Source organism: Haemaphysalis longicornis, unplaced genomic scaffold (genome assembly GCF_048455015.1).
Source record: "Haemaphysalis longicornis isolate Haplotype H1 unplaced genomic scaffold, Haemaphysalis longicornis Haplotype H1 scaffold_10, whole genome shotgun sequence".
Classification (NCBI taxonomy): Eukaryota; Metazoa; Arthropoda; class Arachnida; order Ixodida; family Ixodidae; genus Haemaphysalis; species Haemaphysalis longicornis.
This window is the reverse complement of record NW_027526204.1, coordinates 137,478,335-137,497,730: the sequence shown is the minus strand read 5'-3', so window position 1 is coordinate 137,497,730 and position 19,396 is coordinate 137,478,335. Positions and strand designations below refer to the sequence as shown.

The 19,396-nt window shown below is 47.6% G+C and overlaps 1 protein-coding gene across 1 annotated transcript in view; it reads right to left on the bottom strand.

The window, feature by feature from the left end:
* The window catches only part of Lana (laminin subunit alpha), a 91,317-nt gene that overhangs the window by 33,683 nt on the left and 38,238 nt on the right, over positions 1–19,396 (bottom strand). The window contains exons 24-49 of the mRNA XM_077690927.1: positions 18,887–19,016; positions 18,108–18,436; positions 16,363–16,433; positions 16,043–16,187; positions 15,720–15,860; positions 15,147–15,326; positions 14,614–14,712; positions 14,443–14,526; positions 13,834–13,952; positions 13,352–13,466; positions 12,155–12,268; positions 11,778–11,905; positions 11,369–11,455; positions 10,801–11,012; positions 9,205–9,305; positions 8,619–8,799; positions 8,250–8,393; positions 7,281–7,432; positions 5,023–5,127; positions 4,518–4,629; positions 3,345–3,512; positions 2,521–2,711; positions 2,123–2,239; positions 1,477–1,634; positions 775–901; positions 226–319 (exon numbers count right to left, since the gene is read on the bottom strand). Coding sequence (XP_077547053.1) covers positions 226–319; positions 775–901; positions 1,477–1,634; positions 2,123–2,239; positions 2,521–2,711; positions 3,345–3,512; positions 4,518–4,629; positions 5,023–5,127; positions 7,281–7,432; positions 8,250–8,393; positions 8,619–8,799; positions 9,205–9,305; positions 10,801–11,012; positions 11,369–11,455; positions 11,778–11,905; positions 12,155–12,268; positions 13,352–13,466; positions 13,834–13,952; positions 14,443–14,526; positions 14,614–14,712; positions 15,147–15,326; positions 15,720–15,860; positions 16,043–16,187; positions 16,363–16,433; positions 18,108–18,436; positions 18,887–19,016 — 3,604 coding nt within the window. The remainder of the gene's footprint in view (positions 1–225; positions 320–774; positions 902–1,476; positions 1,635–2,122; positions 2,240–2,520; positions 2,712–3,344; positions 3,513–4,517; positions 4,630–5,022; positions 5,128–7,280; positions 7,433–8,249; positions 8,394–8,618; positions 8,800–9,204; positions 9,306–10,800; positions 11,013–11,368; positions 11,456–11,777; positions 11,906–12,154; positions 12,269–13,351; positions 13,467–13,833; positions 13,953–14,442; positions 14,527–14,613; positions 14,713–15,146; positions 15,327–15,719; positions 15,861–16,042; positions 16,188–16,362; positions 16,434–18,107; positions 18,437–18,886; positions 19,017–19,396) is intronic.

The window sequence follows — 19,396 nt, the reverse complement described above, 5'->3', positions numbered from 1 at the left end:
GTGTTTGTGATTGCCTCCGGAAGTTCTTTTACTTCCGTATCTCTCCTTTTTGCTGGTCAAACGGGAGCTACTTAACTTAAGGGGTGACATAGGTACTCTGTCTCAACACTAATTAGGGGATTCTAAATATTTGTCGCACGACAAAAACAAAAACAAAAAAAAAGAAGGAAAGAGAGAAAGGAAGAGACTTCTTGAGGCTGAGTGCACGGTAATGCAGCCACCCACCGTTGTCGACATGCTCTTCCAGATCCATTGCCTCCTGACGGAGCTCCCTACTCCGCTCAAGAGAGTTGGAAGCCCTGTCGATGATGCCAGCCGACTGCGACACAGAAAATTCGTCAGGCCGTTTAGGAATTCGCTAGGTATCAAGCATACAGACTGCAAAAAGACTAGCAGCCACACAAATTCTGGAATGAGATGAGCGCTACTTTTAATGCAATGAACGCTAATCTAATAAGCAATGATTTTAATACCGAACAGTTCCCCTGCCCTCTTCTTGCAGGTCATCCTTATTGACAAGAATGAGAGGAAACTGTACAGCAATACCCTGACAGGGCTTGATATACGTAAAGCTGAGGCTGGATAATTGCAGCACAGACTAAATGCTTACAATGTGGATTACCAAAAGAAAAATTTAAGTCTGGAACATCCTGAAATTCATGATACCGCAAGATTTCACGACTGCAACATTCTGTGCATATATGACACCCCCAAGGCATCAAATTAAGAGTGCAACAGGAAAAAATGCAAATAAGGTGCAAAAAAGATTTATACCTTGGACTGGGCATCGTCTGAAGCAGTCCTCGCAGTGAGTGAATAATTCTGGGCCTCGTCAATTATCTTGGCAATCTCATCGTAGGCCAGTGCTGACTCAGAGAGCTGCTGTGTGTCATACAGGATGCTGCAAAGTGAACAAAGTGCCAATTGAAAGTTACTCTGGAAAAAAAAGAAAAAAAGATAGCTCTACAGCTAAGAGGAGATACTACACCTGATGGCATTCAGGAAAATTTAGGAACAGAATTAGTGCAAATTACAGATCTGCAAAGTCCTATCAGTTTTAGTCCCCATTCAAACATATCGTTTAGCATGCCCATTCCAAGTTGCAAACTATATCGAGAGAATCTTGTCCACAAAAGGCAACTTGCTTTACAAAGGTTTAAATAGTGTGTTCAAAGCATGAATGTTATGAATAATACACAACTATTCTCATTGCTTGCAACTTCCAGTGGGGTTTTCCGATTTACAGCCTCAAACTTGCGGCGGACAGCCCGCGAGTAGTCTGAGGATTCCCCACGCCATAGAAATATAGGTGAAAAAGTAATGCTGGACTGCTTCTCAGGGAGCCCGCAGTGAGCCCAAGACTGGTAAATCGAAGCTCCCCTGTGTCTGCTAACCAAATTCTTGCGACACGGTCAATCCCAACTGACGTTGGCCTTCGTGGCCCGCCAAGGGGTGCCCGCCTCCCCGGGTGCTCACTTCCTGCACTCCTGTGCCTGGTCCTGCAGCCGCATGGAGTGGTCAACCGCGTCGCGCACCAGGGGCTCCACGTCGTCCGTCTGCCGCTTCAGATTGGACAGGGTGTCCCGCAGGCTGTCCACCTCGTCCCGCAGCCTCTTCTCGTTGTCTGCCAGGGCCTGCAGTCCGAGGGCCTCCCCACTCAGCACACACGCACCACTCCCAGTCTAAGGTGTCAGCTCTCTCCCTCATATGTTCAGTGGCTCCGCCTATCTACCTTTCAAATGCCTGTTACAGTGCCTTTTGCGATTGTTTAGAACATTTACAAGCACTGCAACGTCACTGTCAGGGACTGTGACATAGTTATGCCTTTCTATGGAGCATCTAGTATGTATGCCTTTTGTCTAATGCACCACATGGAAGTTTTTTTTATGTTTTTAGTTACTAAATGAACAGTTTTTGTCAAATAACAACAAAAGCAACAAACACACTAGTAAGGACAGCTCAAGATGCAGGAGTGACCCTGCATTGATTGTCCTTGCATGGTTGCTCTTGTGAAAAATAAGCCACGGGTCACTGTTACACTAGCGTGGAATCCATTTACAATGCCCGAGCACAGTGGCTGCACTCGAATCTGCCTCAGCAGCAGGCAAGTGCGCGCACTCACGTCCAGTGCCCCGTCGGCGTCCAGGTTGAAGCTGGGGCACTGGCGCAGCAGCGCCTCCGCCTCCCTCAGCAGGTCCTCGGCCCTCGAGTGGAGCTCCTCACTCTGGGCGACGAGGCCCTGGAACGACAAGGGGGACAGCTCAGGGCACGGGCAGGACCACTGCGGGCAAGTCAACCAAGCACTGGGAAGCTTTTGTGCCGACAATCTCGGCTCCACATTTTAGCCCCCAACTGTTGAATGAGAACAGCGACAGGCCCCTCCTTCGAAGTTATTGCAGGAGTCACAGGAAGGGAAGCACGTAAAGACCCCCACGTTTCCATCTTGGAGAGCTCTGATGTGAGCAAGCGGAAACGTGAACCTCTCCCCCCCCCCTTCTGAAAGAGCCCCTTTCCACGCACCCTGACAGGTGAGCTGTTGGCCTTGTGCAGGAGGCCGGCGACCTTGCGCAACATGGTGTTGACCCTGGCCGTGTGGTTGGACAGCTCGTGCAGCCGGTCTTCCAGGTCCTGCTTCATGCTGCGCTTCAGGTCGGCCAGGGTCGCGTTGTTCTGCGCCGCCGGCAGCGAGAACTGCTCCGCACGCTCGTAGGCTGCGTTGGGATGGGAGGGAGCAACATGTCGGGCACCGAGATCACGCAAAGGAAACTTGCGCCGACAGGCTTGTCGCAAGCATTCCTGTTCTGTGCCAGTTAACCACGTGGTGGGTGAAAGAAAATTGTTAATTGGGGTTTTGCAGCCCTGAAGCTGGGGCTACATATCCCACATTGATCTGGGACACTAGGTAATCCTCATGCGGGGCACCAAATATCCTTTACGTACAAAATAATTCGTTTTTGACCCATCCATCAGAAATACAGTCACTGCTGCTGTGGATCAGATTATTGCCTCGTGCTTCTTGGTGCAAGGTTCACATACCGTCTTCCCCCTCCTCTCCACTCTGGTGCGCCTGACAAACGGCTTCCATTGGTCCCATCCCTTTCCTTTCCCTTGCCTCTTCCTCTGGCTCGTCATGCCATCTCTCAGTAGCTGCCCTGTTAGTCGGGTGACCTTCCCTGTTCTGCACTTCCCATGACATGTCCTGCTTCTTAACACTCCACTTCTCCTTTCTGCTTTAGGCTACAGCAACCTCCTGTTTCCTCCTAATCCCAGACCACTGACCAGCTGCGCTCATCCCCCGATGATGTCACCCGGACCGTAACAACAAGAGCGAGTGCAGCCCCTACCCAGGCGTGCCTCGTCGAGCTCGTCCTCGGCCTCGCGGAAGTGCGGGGTGAAGGAGGTCTGGTTGAGGCGCTCGGCAATCAGCCTGGCCTCACGTAGCAGGGGCTCCAGGTTGGTGGCCGACGACGTGCTCAGGCCCTCCGAGAAGGCCATCAGGTTCGACAGGATGTCTGCGTGCACCCAAAGGGGGAAGGGGGACGAGATTACACCACCTCACACAACAGGCGGCACACGCAACTCACACAGCCACTCAGGGCAAGCAGCATGCCTTCCTTTATCTTCAGAGGACGTGCACCACTCTGTGCATGCTCACCACAGAAGTAAAGTGGCCCAATCTATGTCAGCCACTTGGCCCAAGAGAAATTATTTTACCAACATGCTTTCTAAAGGCAGTATGCCTTTTTACCTTCTACCACCTCGAGTTTTTGTGCTGTCTTTGTAGCCAACAGCAGAGAAGATGATGTGCAGTACACACGCAAAAAAAAAAAAAAGTTTTTCTATTAATTTGTAATGGCATAAATTGGGCTTTAATTGCTGGAATAAAGTTTGCTATATTTCTTTTGTAGTACACCCATTTTCTTCACATATGTGAAGAAAATGTATGTGCTAAAGAACAAATGTAGCAAACTTTACATGCTTCGGTTGCTTCACCAGAGCACATGAGTAATGCCCTACCTCAGTGAGGAGCCTTTTTCACGGGCATGGCTGATTTGCACCACAATCGTTCATTTCACCAGTTCCCTTCGTCATGAATGCATGCATGCACGTAAGTGCGCATGTATGTCTGTGTGTAGTGTGTGGGATGTACATTAGCAAGGCAGAAGTTCACCTCATCTTCACATGTGCACACTATGACATCACAGCTCCTTCACGTCATTTTCAACCGTGGTCCGCTCCTCATCTAGGAAAATAACTTTGCCAACCTTTCTGATGGCAGCCAAGGGTTGCCAAACAATCAAGTGCAAAACAGAACGAGTCTCACACATGCACAGCAGGTACCAGTCCCAATTGGCCAAAGCTTCCGCCGAGCTGCGACTTCATCTGTTCATTTTACGTCCTCAAGTTATCGCTTCATATAAGTGAACAGTAACAGTTGAATTGGCATTCACAGTAGCTGACAGGCCTCACACTTTGAAGCTCTCAATTGAAATAAACACCAACGAGCGACTGCTCACCATGCATCTCCTTGATGGTCTTGTTCACACTGGACTCCTCCTCCATGGCAGCCATCTTCATTGCAAATGCGGCATTGTCATTGGTCTTGGTCGAGGACAGGGTCACCGATGTCTGCGCACCAGAGGATAGCAATTGACACCTGGTCAGCTTGTACGATACCGCAGCAATAATCTCGTGAACACTCTTTTGTAGAACTTCAAAATGCTGTGCTCCCCTGACTTTATCTCCTGTGTGGTTATGTCACATAAAGACAAAGTGCAACTCGTTGCCTACAACTTAATAAATGACATGGCCGAAACATTTTAACTGAAATTCTATTTAATTAGTCCAACTTTCATTGCAGAAAAATAATGTTAGGCAAAGAACATTGGTGGGAAGTGATTGCACAAGGCGAACCGTCCGCAGATCATAGAATTCTGCTGCTTCAGAGTAGGTGCACTGAAGACGGCAATGATCGGACTGAATTGACAGTAAGCAGAGGATATGGAATGAAAGCGTGCTTACACTCTTGCGAATGCTGTTGCCAAATAACTCCAGGTCGCTGACGTTCTGTCCAAGCGGGCTGACGTCCTGATTCCCAGGTTCCATTCTGAACGCGTCCAGCTGAAGCTGCAGAAAGGTTTCACAGCCTTTACAAACAGTTATAACCCATATTGAACACATTGTGCTAGCATACAATGAATTTCCCCTCAGTTACAGTTTTTCAGTCTAAACACTGCATAACCTTAGGGACCTGAAAATGCTCCAAAGTAAATCACATATTCAAGAATTCATTTCTCCCAGCACAAATCACTTGTAAAAGGAAGTGGATCCACCAGGGTCCTCTTACCTAAAGGCCAACTGCACTCAAATTTTTCTTTGTCCAAGTTTGATCCAAATAAGTTGTTGATGCTCTAAAAATCCCCTTGGCGAAGTTCTAACCCCGATACCTACATAGCACAATAACTGCAAACGTTCGAAGTAGCTTTGAGCAGACGATGTTTGCACCTAGTGGAGAGTCGCCGAAACAAGTTCCGAGTGGCCTGTGATGGGGAAGAGGAACCTGTCCCGTGGAGCTCGCACTTCTCCTGAATTGTCACCGTGAATTGCAGTGCGCAGGGATGCGTTCACTGGGGGTTCATCTGCTACACTGTTGCGCTGTACCGCCGTCGGCATCGCATGTTTTAAAACTAAGCGCATAGGTAGCAATACCTGAATTTTTCAATGCAATAAAAGAAAATAAAAGACAACAAACTACACAAGCACTTGCGATGCTTTGGGAGTTAGCAGAGCTTGTTGTTTTGAAAATATAATTTTTGCTCATAAAAAATAGCGCGAAACGCGCACTTATCTGTTAATTTATCATTCCTATTGCATATGTCACAGAAAAAAATTATTTCATAAATCCTTGACCCCTTGCACTCCCGCAGGCAATATTTGCTGTATCTGGGCTGTCTTCACGCCACCTCCACCTTAGACATCTTTAAAAGTTGGACGACCTAAGTTGAGTTGTTCTATGCGCCGGTATACACATTTGTGCTACTTTTAAGTGCAGAGCACTTTAGGCGCTCACCTTGTCGTCCTAGCTCGCTCACTCAACCCAAATATATAGAGCACCAAGGCAGCATCCCGTGGTAACGCTGTTGTTCGCGGCGTACCCCAGAGGCTTTGAAAGCCAAGCGGTTTATATAGTCATAAGCGTTCGAAACTCGTGAAACGCTGGAGCTTGTCATACATCTTCCTGCTGTTTAGCGCAAAAAAAAACTATAGGTACCTTTGAGGATAAATATACGTAATTAACTGGCAGTGCCCGCGTTCCCTTAGTTAAGGACGACTGTTGGGTTGGTTTTTACGATAGTAAATGCAAAATGTGGCAGTGCAACGCCGGGACATGTGGAGGGAAAAGCACAAAGAGAACAGAACTCCCTCCTGCTGGCGCAGTTTCAGGCAGGAGGCGCACGAGCACTGAAGGCGGGAAATTTGAATAGCATGGGGTGGTAGCAGTAAGCGGAGAACGGCGCTACAGCCCATTATGGCGAATCACTGCTCTGCACTTCCGACAGCTTTCACATGGAGTGGAACGGCTTTAATTTCTTTCCTCCCTCGCCAAGTGAACTAAAACCAGCCTTGCTCGTGTTAAGAACTTGGGAAGATGTATAGTGCAAAAAAAGACCAAAAAAAAAAAAAAAGCAGTCGTCTGATGACATTTCAGACAACCCTAATAAGTAATCTGAGACAAAAGAAGTTGTAGCCTCAATAAAACGATGTTGTGTACCAAATTACTTTTTTACATTTTTCGGCTACAAGGTAAAGGGGTCGGCCAATATTCCGGCTGACCTATATTCCGCATTATACGGTAGCACTGGGCAGCAGTGGTTCCTTTGGTGTGCTTAAAATGTGGTTGTAACTGATCTCCTCAAATAAGAACTGGGAATGATAGTGCTCAAGTACGATGTTTACTGCACTCAGGTACAAATTAAGAACGAATAGCTCATGTAGCGCATCACTCCTTTGAAACGACAAACTCATGACATCAACGCCCGCGTGTTTTGAAAGGAGAGTGTGCTTAATGCATGATATTGTCTGCTTTTTCGCACAGATTCAGAGCAAAAAATCCTGAAAGCGACTTGTGTCACCTTCTAAATACTCGCAGTAACGCACTCGTTGTGCCATGTGGAGAAACAGCCGGCTGTGGGAATGAGGCCCAGGGGCAATTTCCATTGCAATCCTGAGTTGTGGGGAACTATGGAAACTGAAGCTCCATTATTTTTTAAAGTACAGACCTGCAGGTCCTGTGCCGACTGGTTGACCACCTGCAGCCTCTGGTTGGCCAGATAGGTGGCCGAGAGGCCCTCGACCTCCAGCTGGATGCTGTCAATGATGCTCGCCAGCTGGTCCGTGTCGTCCAGCAGGGCGTGCACGCATTCGCCACACTCTGCACCAGAGTCAGAAGAAAGCGACGCCACAGCTGAGCTGAAAAGCCCAATACGTGTTCCTTGCGCAAAACAAACCTAAACCAACCTTGGGGCATGTCTGCTCATATGGAACGCTATATGGCACACAGTATTGAGAAGCCGAAATGGGGCATTCCTGTCAGTAGTGACACGAGCGACTCAACCAAGAGTGCCTGCCTGTCAGCTATCCTTGGAAAGTCATAATACAGATTTTTTTCAGTGACTGTAGGTGTTGCAAGCAGTCAAAGATACTCCTGCATTGCAAACAAGCTGCCAAACGTGATAATGTCTGCCAAATTTTCTGTTCCACTGCTCTGCCATCTTGTCTCAATAAAATTATCCATAATTTTTGTTTCAATTTGTGCACTAGTACATGAATGCACAGGTGCTTGAAACATGGACTGTCTAAATAATCTTTCCTTTTTTCTCTCCCACACAGATATGTTTAGAGGCTCCATGTACATTGATGCAAAGATACTAGTACTTGACGCTACTCCATTCCATTCACAGCCAGTGTTACATTTCATAATTCATTCACAGTCAAGAAGTAAACGTATTTCCCTGCCTTTTCAAAAAAATAATTAAGACATCATACGTGAAGTTCCTGATCAATGCAAGAAGTAAGGGGGCTGTGTGGCCTATCTCAATTTGGTGCAAGCAGGGCTCAAAGTCTACCAGTACAAGGTGCCCCAAAAACCATTCATTTTCACTCATACTCGAGCTGATCCTTTCATGCAGCCACTGATCGACGGAAACAACAAGGGGCCCAGTTCCCGCCAGTGCCGCACCCACACTCACCCTGGCAGCCCTGGCGCTCCACGAAGACCCATCGGTGTGGGCAGCTGTCGCACTTCTCTCCAATGACACCGGGAAGGCACTGGCACTGGCCCGTCTGCTGGTTGCACACGGCACCCGCCGAGAACTTGGCCGCACAGTTGCACGCTGGGCAGGGCAAGAGATGGAGACAACACGATAAGAGCTCACTCTGCTAGCGATTCCCCAGTACATAGTCACTCACAAAAGGGCCGACAAGCAAAACAAACGCTCAGCTTCTTTTATTTTCCTCCTCCCACTCTCCCAGACCCGAAGGCTGTGTATCGACAGGACCCCAGCGTCACGTTTTTCGCACCAGCAATGAGCTGCTCCCATTCTTCACCCCGCACTCACAGATGCAGCCGCTGGTGGAGTAGCGCCAGAATCCCGGCTCGCAGGCCTCGCAGCGCAGGCCCCCGGCCCCCGGCTGGCAGGGGCACTGGCCCGTCTGCAGGTCGCACTGCTTGGACTGCGAGGCCAGGCCGCAGTCGCACGCCCGGCAGCCCTGGCAGCTGTCGAAGCCAAAGTGGTTGGGCTGCGCAGGGGAGGGGAAGACGTCGGGCAGCGGATTAGCTTGCGACACAGTACGTCACACCTTCTTTCTCGTCACTGTTTCAGCAAGTGTGATAAAAGTTCAAACAGTCTATTGAAAACACATAGCGATCGCCACAGTGCCCACTGGCGATGTGGCTGGCTAGGCAGTGTACAGAAGCACTCACAGTACGTCTTGGCATGCCAAGACATATATCGCAGCTGGGCCACTGAAACTCAAACACTTACTAAGAAACAAGGTGCGTATTGATCGAACTTTTACAAGAAGAGATTTACAAGGTCCCAGATGAGCGTCCATAATGGAGCCCACCCAAAAGGTGGAGCAGCCAGCAGAAAGAAGAAGGTGTTTGTTGGGGGTTGGGGATGGGGATATACAGCTACAACTTACAGCGCACTGGTCACAGAGCTGGCCAATGACGTTGTTGTGGCAATTGCAGGTTCCCACAGCCGGGTCGCACGAGTAGGTCCCACACTTGTTGCAGGAGCACTCTGCAACCGGGGGTGGGGAGAAGCAACGAAAGAGAGTGCTGATTCATTTGAAAAGTGGATTGTCAGCTTGTGAAATCCTCAAACATGCATTGCCAAACATCATTAAAAAACCCAACACTGCACAGCAGAGGACTGAGTTTCCTTATGCTCCAGTTTTCAGTGTCTTCAAAACACCCGGTGACAGAATCAGGGACTGAGTTGCTGGTACTAGACCACAGCGCTTGGAGAGGACAGAAGAAGTGACAGATTGGGTGCTGACTAACAACAACGAGTTTATTTTTCCGTGGCAGAATGTTACCCTCTGAAAGAAACACAAAAGAGGAAAGGAGAAGGCAAAGATAAGGAGATTCAAAGAGCACTCATATCTACACAGAGGGAAGATGCGCGAAGATGGGGTCATAGCTTAAGATACTAAGTGTGCTCTTTTTGAAGCCAGCCAATAGATAGTCAATAGCGCAAGTCAATAGGGGCATGCTGACAGACGATTCCTTTCACTCGTGGATTATATAAGCTTTGAAGGTCTCTTTTGCACACTGGTCTTTGTACTTTTGAAGAACACATGTCTGGTCAAATTTGGTCGTGCGCTTGTACTCTGCACAATGTAGGGTGAGATTGCGGCCTGTTTCTTTCTTCAATGTTCCCGCAGCCGGCCATTCAGACAAACGCCCTGTTTGGCCCGTATTGGACTTTCTGCACGTCAGCAGAATGTCATAGACAATGCCTGACATGCATTCAGCAAATGGCCGTTTGCATTTCTTTCAGTAGGATCTCAGGACGTTTCCTTTCTCGTTCACTCTGCTGCAAAGCTTGCTTAATTTGTTGGGAGCACTAAATGCGCGGGAGACTCCGGCTCGAGCTGCGACTTTTTGACGCCGGTGAGAAACACCACGAACATACGGGGTGACTGCTAGCTTCCTTTTTTCCGTCCCTTTGCATTCTTTCACACGTTTGTGGCAGCGTGTTTTCCTTCAGGTGTCTCAGACAACCTGAAGAGCGTGAGTGTGGGGAATCCTGCCCTTGTCAGCCTTTGTGCCTGAACAGCTGGAGTGACTGGTTTGCTGACATAATTTGTCTGTTGCTTTTTGTGCACACATTATCATTATTGCCCACAGCCGGTGACAAAGGTCCAAAGAGTGCAATTCAGGTACAACTCATGCAGAATTGAGCACCCTGTTTTAGGCAATCTTCATTCGGCAGCTCTTTTGACCACACAAAGCAGGACAATTTCCAAGCTGAACGTTTTGCATTGGTACACGCCAAGATCGTTCTTTAGATTGACTCTGTTTTTTGTACTGCAAGTCGTGTTTTCTATCATGCCGATTTCACACCAATTACACGCAGTCACTGCCACTGGGTGCACAGCATGCAAACGTGCCTCATAATTTTCTACTTTTGTCACTTTTGCTATTCCACTGCTTCTTGTGTTTCGCTCGTTCAGTGCACATGCCTCCCGAATGCCCACAAGACTGCCCCTATGAAGAAGAGCGGCACTCACGGCGGCAGTCCTTGACCGAGATGGCGTCGCCAAAGAAGCCCGGTGCACACAGCTCGCAGGCGGGACCGAAGGTGTTGTTCAGGCAGAGCACGCACTCGCCCGTCACGGAGTCGCATGACGCCGGATTCTCGGGGTCGATGTTGCCACTGCACTGGCACGGCTCACAGCTGCTGCCGATCACGTCCGGCTGGCCAAAGTAGCCAGCATCACACCTGAGCAAACACATGTTGGACAGTGGTTCAGCGACTGATCAGTAGCTCACTCAATTTCGTGAGAGCTTGGAAAGACGTCTCACGATTATTTGAAAAGTTTCATGAAGTGTGGGCACTGAGAATTTAATCACAGCATGCATGAGCTCCCTCCTTTTATGACACACATAATGTAGCCATTTGATTGCGAACGAGGGAGAGGCAGGTGTAATCATTGGATAGGTTAGGTACACCCAGAAGTGCTGCTCCATATAAAGGAAAGCCCGGTAGCTCCTTGTGCAAAGGCAAAGCACAAAGGAGCTTAAAAAAATGATCTGCAGAAAATTTGAGATGACTTCTGCTTGGTGCAGCACACTTACACGTCACACCGAGCTCCGTAGTACCCCTTCTTGCAGTTGCAGCTGATCTCCTGTCCACTTGGAGACACCTCACAGCTTTCGGCAAAGCTGCGCACGCCCAGAAAAGAGCAACTAGTAAGTGCGAATGCAGTACAAAAGCATTAAGAAAGGACCACAAGTGCTAGAATCTTAAGAATGCCAGTAGAAAACACTCGCACTGTTCTAAAAGCAGGAGATTATGCCCCATAAAAAAGGGCTAATATATATTAACATAGCTTGAATGTAAGCAGGCCGCGCTCCTGACGGGACTGATCAACTATAACCCTACATCACCCCATGTGTGCAGGCTCTCCATCGTATCGTCCTGTTCTCTGCTTAGTTCTTTAGCCTAGATTCCATGCATGTCCTGTTGTGCAAGCAGTGGACCCACTTGTTCGATGGGAGCGGAATGGGGCAGGCGCAGATGAGGCAGTCGTCAGGGTTGCCCCTGGTGGCATCGCCGTGATAGCCGGGCAGGCACTTTTCACAGTGGTCACCATAGGTGTTGTCTCGGCAGCTCTGCACGGAGGAAATTGAAACGCCCAGCGAGCTGACTTCATTGCACCGACACCAAGCAACAGGTAGGAAGAGAGATGTCCTAATTAGCCAATGACCAACGAGGTCAGCCTGTGCAGTTCACTTTTTCAAATAGAGACCGAAAGCAGCAACTGGCCCTTTTCTTCGATGCTTCGTTTTCTTGGCAATTTTGGCTACCACTTAGAACAAGCATTTCAAACTACTGCCCAGCTGATAACGAAAAGGACTCACGTGGCATTTTCCAGTGACGACATCGCACGTGTCACCATGATTGTTGCACTGGCAGGGAACGCAGAATCCAAGGTAGGGGCCCGTCCTTGAGCGGTAGAACCCAGGTGCGCATTCCTGCAGGGGGAAGTGTACGTAGCACTCAAGTCATGACTATTCAAATAAATCAGGTATTGTGCAGAGAGATCAGAGGCCAAACTCACTTCATGAGCACAGAGGATTTTCCACAAACTTTTTCAAATTTAAAGTTTGAAGTAAATAAAATACATTAGGCATAGAAAAGGCAAAAATTTCAGTTTCTTTACAAGATGCGAATGATGTAACATATATATATATATATATATATATATATAAACAAAACTTCGAACAACGGCCCTGACGAAGGCAGATCTCTTTGCTGAAACGTTGCCATTAATTGTGGTATCTACCTTGATTGAAGTTTTCTGTTCTTGTGTTTTCTACCATCTTCCAAGTTTTATTGCTCCCTATATATATATATATATATATATATATATATATATATATATATATATATATATATATATATATATATATATATATATATATATATATATATATATCCACACACACATAACACATACACACATGCACATGTATATTTTTGTAGGCAGGTTGTTCCAAAATATGCCCAAAAAGCAGGTTTTTCATGAAGGGTATAGGCATGATATAATATTTATGATGAAAAACTTTGCCTCGGCCATCAAATCTTGCCAACTCACCCACTTATATAGTGCAACTGCTTTTGGGCATTTATACTCTTTGTTATTTCTGCAACAACATCTAGTTGCAAATTACAACCTTCCAACGAAAAAGGAAATATTAGAAAATGCAAAATTAAAGTCATAAGCTTCACTGAAGCACTTGGCAGCCAACTGGGATATTTTGTTGGTTTTTAAGAGTATATTCTAGCATTATTCTTGTATGTTTCCATGTGAATTACTAGTATCCTGCCTTTAATTTTAGAATGAACACTGGCAACACAGGTGAATAAATAAGCAGCTATCCTTATTTGTGCAAGGCTGCAGTCTGCTTCAGAAAGAAACTGCATCTGTCTGGCGCGTATAACTCAAATACCCTCCGACAACACCTTTTGAACTCGTAGCCCCAACATGAGCATCACAACGTCAGCTCATGACGCCAATGAGCGGAGCCCGAAACAAAGCAAGGCGAAGTGCTCACCTCGCAGGAGGTTCCCTTGTAGTTTGGCGGGCAGTGGCACTGCTCTACGGTCAAGGCTTGGGCAGCATCGGCAATGTAGGACGACAGGGCGGTGTCCAGCGCCACGTTGCTCAGCCTGCGGATGAAAGAGCAGGGCACAAGACTCGCAACTCCCTCGCGCACAACACTTCCTGACGGGTAAGCTCGCAATTCCACTTTTATTCCGTAGTCTATAACCGACTTTTTGCAGATAGCACTCAAACTTCTTTTTGTATCTAGTTCAATACGAAGGCCTGCGCAGACACTGTGAAATCATCGAGGCTAATTTGCAAATAAATATAAACTTCACAGGTGTCATTGCCTGGCCTTTCCTATTCCTTTCCGTACACTACGAAAATGACCCACTGTGTTCTGGTTCGAGATTTATGACAGACTCTGAGCAAATTGTGGGCATGTGTCACATGCGAATGGCGAACAGGCAGCAAGTGGTGCTGAGCCCGTACCTGACTTGCAAGGAAGGCTGGAAGTAGGAGGCCCGGATGTAGAGGCCGTCCAGGTTGACAAGGGCCACCATGAGTTGCTCGCGTGTGACCTTGCGCCCGCCGAGCTGGTGGAACTCACCCTGTTGGAAAAAGGGCGCGGAATGGTTAGACACACATGCACTCTGCAAATCAAATCGTTACTGTCAATCATCCATCATAATATGGGTAGGCACGTGTAAGGGCTAGCTATAACGAACTACTTATTAACACCAACTGGTCAAAAAATTAGCATGTGTGGGACAGAAACCTGCTTAGTTCACTTTAGTCTTCGCACTTGCCTTGACAGGAGAACACATACAAATGAATTTGAGGGCTTCAGATAATCCCGAATGAACATTCACAACTGGCTAAACTTGCATCCTTTTCAACCGTACTATGCGACAAAGTTTTCCGGCACGTTGGCCTTGTCAGTTTACTTGAACTTCAGGGTCACACTACCGTGCCCCATTTCAATACTAAATGACAAGAACCAACTGTGCTAAGCATTTTCTTCACAAACCTTCGGCGTAACACTGTGGTAATAGTAGCACAAACTGCAGGTGGCAGATGGTGAGAGTGACGCGGGCTTACCTCAACCAACTTGATGCTGAAGTCGAGCGGAATGCCGGCAGCGGGCTGTTCCAAGTGCTCGTGCACCAGTGTGAAGTTGCTGCCCTGTGGAAGAGAGAGACGCGCCAGGCTGCTGAATCAAGCCACACGTCCACAACAACACCAGTTGCTGGTGTGGGCAAAGAAACTCACAGAGAGGATGATGTCGGGGCCAATCACACTGCCGAAGTCCACCGAGTTGTCCACAGTGGTCAGAAGACTGAAGGACAACATGCCACCATAGGATGTGACCTGCAAAGGGCGTTGCATCCACGTTAGAGTAACAGCGTCGCCCTGTGCCTGTAATGCGAGTGGCTTCCTTTGTGGTGTCAACCGCACTACTAAAAGAGGCACTCCAATAAGAAGACATTATCCAATTTTTTGAAAAAGTGGGGTTGCAGCTTGTCAATTAGAAGAAGCATTTTTTGCACACCTTTTTCTATGGCCTCATTTCACTTCGTACCACGTAGTCATTGACATCTATTGTCATACATTTCAAGTGTAAAAGTTGTTGCATCTACAAACTTGTGCAAACCTGCCACTGTCCTTTTGTGGCAAATTGATTCCAAGTCATCGTTGCCACATTTTTGACAGGATCAAACCATCAAAACGTGAGCACACATGTTTAGTAGATGCTAAAAAGAGTCACAGGCAATCTGATGGGCACGGGAGGAAGAGCACATCACCTTGTTTCCCAGGTAAGGAGCGGGTGCAGCAAAGTAGACCAGGGAGCCCACGGAAAGCGTTGCGGGCGGAGTGACCTCCACGCTGCTGTGGGAAGCGGACACACGGGCATTCACTTCTTCCCGGGTCAAGTCTCCCACCACGTTGATGCCCACGGCCGTCCAATCGTCCATCTCCACAATCTGCACCCAGTGCATGAAAGTTAAGACGCCATGCTCAGGACTGGCATCACCTACTCTCCCGTTTGCACATACAAGGCTGAAGCAGAGCCCTGTGAGCTAACCGCAATTCTATACATTTGCATCAAATGTCGGCTGATTTGAGGCATGCTGTTCGCATTACAGATGTGAAATTTTGTGTGGAGATCCCACCCGCACGGCTACCATGTAACTTTTGTACCTCCCAAGTGTTTTTGGTTAGCAGAAGGCACAATATAGCACAAGACCTGATAATAACAACAACCAAATGTCAGTATCTTTTCTTTTTTCTAAAGCAGTTTTGGGTATGACGCAATGAAGACTGTTCCGTCTCATGTTAGCAACCTGATGAGCCGTCACATGCAGATCAAAGCCCACCTGGCTTCGGAAGAGCAGCGCACTGTTGCAGCGATCGGTGGTGCCAAAGCAGAAGCACTTGGTGCAGCCCACAGGGTTGCTCTCCTCCAGGAAGAAGGTGCCCGGCTTGCAGGTGTCGCACGACTCTCCTTCCACATTTTCCTGAAAGCAGAGCACACAGAACACCCTCAGGCATAAGACTGCAGTGAAAAAAAAAACGCACAAAAGCATACGCCAAGCTGGCCAACCTTGCTACAAAGCAATAACAGGCGTGGATTTACCATGCATTCTCTGCTTAGTATGGTACAAAAGCCAAGGTAAAAGTAGCGTGAAGACCAAGGCACCTTGCAGAAGCACTCGGCAGTGTCCTGGCTGCAGATGTCCTCAACGGTTCCGCGCAGGTCGCAGTTGCAGAGGCGGCAGCGAGGGAAGTCCCAGTAACCCCACTTGCACTCGTCGCATGTTCGGCCTACTATGCTGTTCTTGCACCTGGATGCATGCACCCCGGGAAGAAGGGGTCACTATACAGATTTGCGAGCACACCAAAGTAAGAACACCAACGCCTTGCTCTTTTCAGCTGTTGCAGTTATCCGACATGAGGACAAACTTTTATGCGTTGATACACGTAAACGGAATCCTTAATGATAATGAGCAGCCCACAAACCTGCACTGTCCCGTCTGGAGGTCGCACTGCAGGTTGCCTCCCTGGACACCTTGAGGGTGGCAGTTGCACTCCTGCAGGGCACATCATATAAAGTACATGATGCACATGGAAGAACCTCGCACAGTGAGAACCTTACCCCAAGTATAAATACTTTTCAAATAAGCACATACACACACCATTCAGCCACTTATATAGAACATGCACCTTTATTTGTGTAAAACGTGCCAACTACTCGCTTTCCATAAAACGCTTTCCTCCTTTGAAGTTTTACGTGCTGGAGAGCAGCACCCGTTACAATCAAAAACCCAAAATGAACAATTTGATGGCGTGTGTTTGATAATACCATAGTGGAATGCACACATTTGATCATATTTCAACTTGTGCTCCAATAAGTGTGGCTTATGTGATTAGGTCTCCCCTATGTGAGTACAAATCTCTCAGAGTCAGAAAAGCACAATATAAAGTATGTTTTCCTTTTTTTTTGTGCCGAAATAACTGAGCATCCTAGAGGGACAGACAACAAACGAATTTTTGTGGAGTGCATGTCCTCGAGCTCATACAAAAGCCAGCGTTTTATTTATTGCGGTAAACAAAGGGAATTTCTAAATAAGTTGGCACAAATCGTTTTAATTCGCCACCAAACTTTCTGAAACCTGAAAGGTGGTGCCATGTAGTGTCTATAAAGGTGACATTACCGTATGCACACAAGTAACCCTGTCAGTTTCAATGTGTGATTCAAAGACCGCATAAAGGAATAGGAAAGACAGCCATTGTGTAAGCTGCAGGGACAAGTTTTAAAATACCTTCTTCATCTCACGTACAGTTAGAAGTATGTTGCTGCACTGCTCACTGTCACGGTTGGCATAAGGCTGGCAGACGTAGAAAATCCACTTTCAAAGTTCTAGGGGCTTCAGTGAAATATGCTGTCACACTAGTTGGTGCATATCACTTGAAGAAAAAGAAGGCTAAAAAAATCTGCAGAAATTCAGAGAAATGTCTACTAATGCATTCTTATGCCGCTTGTCTTGAGTGTGAGTTCTTTACAGCCAAGTTTTGGGGTTTTTCTAGATCCTGTCCAAACAATTATGTCCATTTACACTATTTTAACAATTACACGAGGAACTTCCATGAAATCTGCATCATTGTGGAAATGCAGCACGTTACACATTTCCACATTTTCTGTATTTTTCTTATTTTTTAAGTTTTTCAAAATTTTTGTTTGACCAATTATCTTCATTTACGCTATTATAACGATTACAGGTGGAACTTTTACAAAATGTGCATTATTTTGGAAATGCAGGGTGTTACACGGTTTGTCATTTTCTGTATTTTTTTTCTTATTTTTCAGTGTTTCAAAATTCTGTTTGACCAATGATCTACATTTACGCTATCGTAATGGTTACAGGTGGAACTTCCGCAAAATCTGCATTATAGTGGAAATAAAGGCCGTTACACAGTCCTGGCTGTGGGGGGGTACTTGGCAAAGAATGCTACGCATTAAAACATGACACAAAAACGAAGAATGACGACGCAGTCTGTGTCGTCATTCTTTGTTTTTGTGTCGTGTTTTTAGCACTCTTTTTGTTCAGCAAGCCTATGAGGAAAGCTGTTTCGGTTTGAGGTGTTTCAAGTGATGCCCTTTCGTTGGGGACAGAGACCGCACACTCCCCGAAAGTCCCGTAAAAGTCTGTGCCCGTAAAGGTCGAGTCGGTGCCAGTTCCATCGGGTGTGCCCCACGCACGCACCTCGCAGCCCACGATGCGGGTGTAGCCGAAGGTGAGGGGCACGCAGGTGTCGCACTTTTCGCCCGTGACGCGTGGTGGGCAGATGCACTGGCCCGTGACGGGGTGGCAGACGGCCGTGTTGGGGCAGTCGCAGGGCTGGCACGCGGGGAAGCCGAAGTAGCCCGTGCGGCACTGGGAGCAGGTGCGCCCGATCACGTTCTCCTTGCACCGGCACTGGCCCCCAAAGCGCTCGCACTCGAAGGACAGCGAGCCGTCGATGTTGCACTGGCAGGGCAGGGCCCCGTTGTTGTACTCGGACGTCAGCGAGAACACGGCCTCCTTGCAGAAGTCTGTTGTCGGGCCCGCCACAGGGCAGAGAGGGGGAGTAAAAACACGCGGGCACGTCAAAAGTGAATGGCAATGGCACTGAAAGGGTTAGAAAAGAAAAGAAAGCAAACTGCTTCAGTGTGCTACCAGCTACGGGCAGGTATAACAAACAGCAGAGCTATTTAAGCTTTTAGTTCTGCCCTATAGCATTACCAGATAAAAATACAAAGGAAAAAGACAGAGTGCACGTGAACATGTGCTTCGTGAGGTGCGCCCGCCATTGGCCAGCTCTACCTTCGAGAACCCTATACCCAGCGTTTGTGGCATGAGCTCTTGTCAACTATCGCTGCATATAGTCGATAACTTTCACTTTCATGAACATGCAGTGGCTGCAAGGTAAAAGTGCACACCATCCATGTGTGTTTGATGTAAGAACAACAATGCAGGTTAGTAATGCCAGCAGAAGCACCCACCACTGGTGTCGGTGGGGATGTGGAAGCTGTTCTGGCCGCACTGCTTGATAAACTCGACGGCTTTGTCGAGGGGGAGAGGCCGCAGCATCGACTTGTCAAACTGGTCCTCTCGGATCAGCATCAAGTTGTCCTGCACACAACATGAGAAAGGACATCCGTTCACATCCAGTGAAATGGTGGGTCAGAAAGGCTGCTAATATGTCACTCCAGCAGTGGACACCATTCACATTAGCAATGACTACAATCACATCTCAGCCTGACTGTTTTCTACACAGGAAGAATCACTTCAACCTACATTTGCACAGTTTCCCCTAAACTGAATGTGCTGAGTAAACTGCTATGCCCTCACTTGAAGGACAGTCCTTGCTGTTATGATAGCTAGGCTACTGTTATGATAGCTAGGCTAGGCTAGGCTAGGAAGTACTTTGCCATGACGGAATGTTTGACTCGGCGCATACCGTATTTTCCGGTCTATAAGTCGCACCTTTGTATAAGTCGCACCCCCTCAAA